Consider the following 2,144-nt stretch of genomic DNA (forward strand, 5'->3'; position numbering starts at 1 on the left):
TTTTTTTCCACCTATCAGGTACAAATCCACTCCCTCGATGCTGTCATTAGTGAGAAGGAGTCTGTTACAGTGGAGGTCGGTGCTGCATCAGAATTATTTCATTGTTTTTCGTGATGCTTGCTTTGCTTTACTGACTGACTTTTTACTTTTCTGCAAAACTCCACGTTGTGCTGCCGGCCAACAGAAGAGCCGGCAGATAGATGAGCTGAAGGCAGCAGTGGAGGAATACTCTGCCATCACAGAGGTCAGTGGATCGACAAAAAGGCGAGGAAACATGTTTTTATTTGTTATAAAAAGGATTTCATGAACTACTAGAGGCTTTTTAATGAAACCTGCCGAAACAAATAACTTGGAGTTATTCTAACTGAACATAACTGCTCCAGCTGATCATTAGCCAACACAAAAATGATGATAAAGCAGTCGATTTAGCAGGTTGAGCTAAAATTAGATGTTAAACAGATCACATCAAATCATAATTAAAGATGAGTGATGCATTTCTTTCAAGGAGTGCTACTTTGAAGCGTTATAAATAAATCCTTGAAGATTTATTGCATCAACAAACTGAATGTTAAATCTTATCTACTTAGAATTATTGCTGATTAGCTGGAGGATTCCTGGTGCTTTATTTTGTCAATAAATTCTCATTTTACTGCCTCCTCAGACTGTAAGATGGAACAAAGAGTAAAAGTTTTATTTTAGAGGTGTAAATGAAACAAGTAGAGAACTGTGAGTTTATTAGAGATGAGTTTGTGGGAAACAACTCACCTGCTGAGTGTTTGCTTGGTTCTGTTATCTGTTTTCTGCTCCAGCTGCTCAGGAAGGATAAGAACAAACTGGAGAACCAGCTGCAGATGATTCTCCCAGACCTGGCTGGGTAAGTGGAAGAGATGATCATGTTTAAAGTTGTGATAAAAAAAATACATGCAGTCTTTTTAATCTCCCTTTAATGCACTGTGCTCCCCTCCCTCCCTCCGTCTCAGAGCCAGCCTGTCGTTGGCCTACAGACTGAACCAGAGCAGCGTAGGATCTCTGCACACAGAACTGGCTCTGGCTCAGTCACCACTGGAGGTCAGCAGCCGCTCTGTTCTCCCTCACTTCCTCAACCTCTGTTTCCTGCAGCTCGTCCCTCAGTCTGCAGGTCAAACTGAGGAAACATCAGGAATTGTTGCAAAAACCTTCTATTATTTTTGTTTTTTCAAAATTTTCCTCGTCTCATTCGTTAAATTCTCATTTTGCTGCAGTTTCAACTCCTTAAAATAATCAAAGCACATAAATAGAAGAACGTCGGTTCTTGAACCTGCTCAGGAGGACACTGAATGATTTGCACGCTGTACGTTTTTAATCACGTCCTGCTGCTTTTTGTTCTTTGTATTTAGCTCCGTTTGAACACAAAGTAGAAAATTCAACCGAATTTCAAAAAACACAGAATGAAGCCTGGATTTATTCCCTTTATTTCCTATCGTTTTTAAGGTGGCAGATTATAAAATCTGCAACTAACGATTATTATGATTATTGTTCGATTATTTTTTTTCAATGAATCTGAAAGCAAAACAACATTTTTATCCCAAAATAGATTCCAAGAACTTTGTTTTAACATCATAAAGTGTCCGTTAATCATGATTTCTCTTTTACTGTACGTCATTAGTTTGTAGAATCTAAAAAAAGAAACAAAGTGTTTTTTTTTAGCGCTGTCCTTCATTTGTAACAACCTTGGAGCCATGCAGCCTCTCAGCAGGAGGCCCTCTTTAGCTCGGTGATATAAAACCCTTGTTTTGACCTCCAGGTGGCAGACGGAGTGGACCGCTGGTCCACCACACCGCTGGATGAGACGCTGGACAGGGAGGTGCTGCTGATGCTGCAGGGACCCCATCCTGAACACATGGCTCTGCAGTTCCAAACACTCTTCAACAAACTGGTGATTCCATCTGAAATCTGTACTTTTTAATTATTGTTTTATGGTAAGATAATGCATGTGCAGCAAACATGACAAACTAAAGATTTATTTAAAAAAATTAGAGTTAAACAGCTGCAGCTCAGCTAGTTTTACAGATCTTCAGCTAATATTTGACAATATTATAGGCAGAAACATGGGTGTGCCATGGGATCCCCAGTTTCTCCTATTGTTGCAAACCTGTACATGGAGG

The 2,144-nt window shown here is 39.8% G+C and overlaps 1 protein-coding gene across 1 annotated transcript in view; it reads left to right on the forward strand.

The window, feature by feature from the left end:
• Nucleotides 1-2,144, forward strand: part of lrmp (lymphoid-restricted membrane protein) — a gene marked incomplete at its 5' end in the record, with an annotated part of 38,526 nt that overhangs the window by 5,477 nt on the left and 30,905 nt on the right. The window contains 5 exon segments of the mRNA XM_014033227.1: nt 19-75; nt 185-244; nt 810-874; nt 981-1,068; nt 1,784-1,915. Coding sequence (XP_013888681.1) covers nt 19-75; nt 185-244; nt 810-874; nt 981-1,068; nt 1,784-1,915 — 402 coding nt within the window.

Source organism: Austrofundulus limnaeus, unplaced genomic scaffold, assembly GCF_001266775.1.
Source record: "Austrofundulus limnaeus strain Quisiro unplaced genomic scaffold, Austrofundulus_limnaeus-1.0 Scaffold1669, whole genome shotgun sequence".
In the NCBI taxonomy this organism is placed as follows: Eukaryota; Metazoa; Chordata; class Actinopteri; order Cyprinodontiformes; family Rivulidae; genus Austrofundulus; species Austrofundulus limnaeus.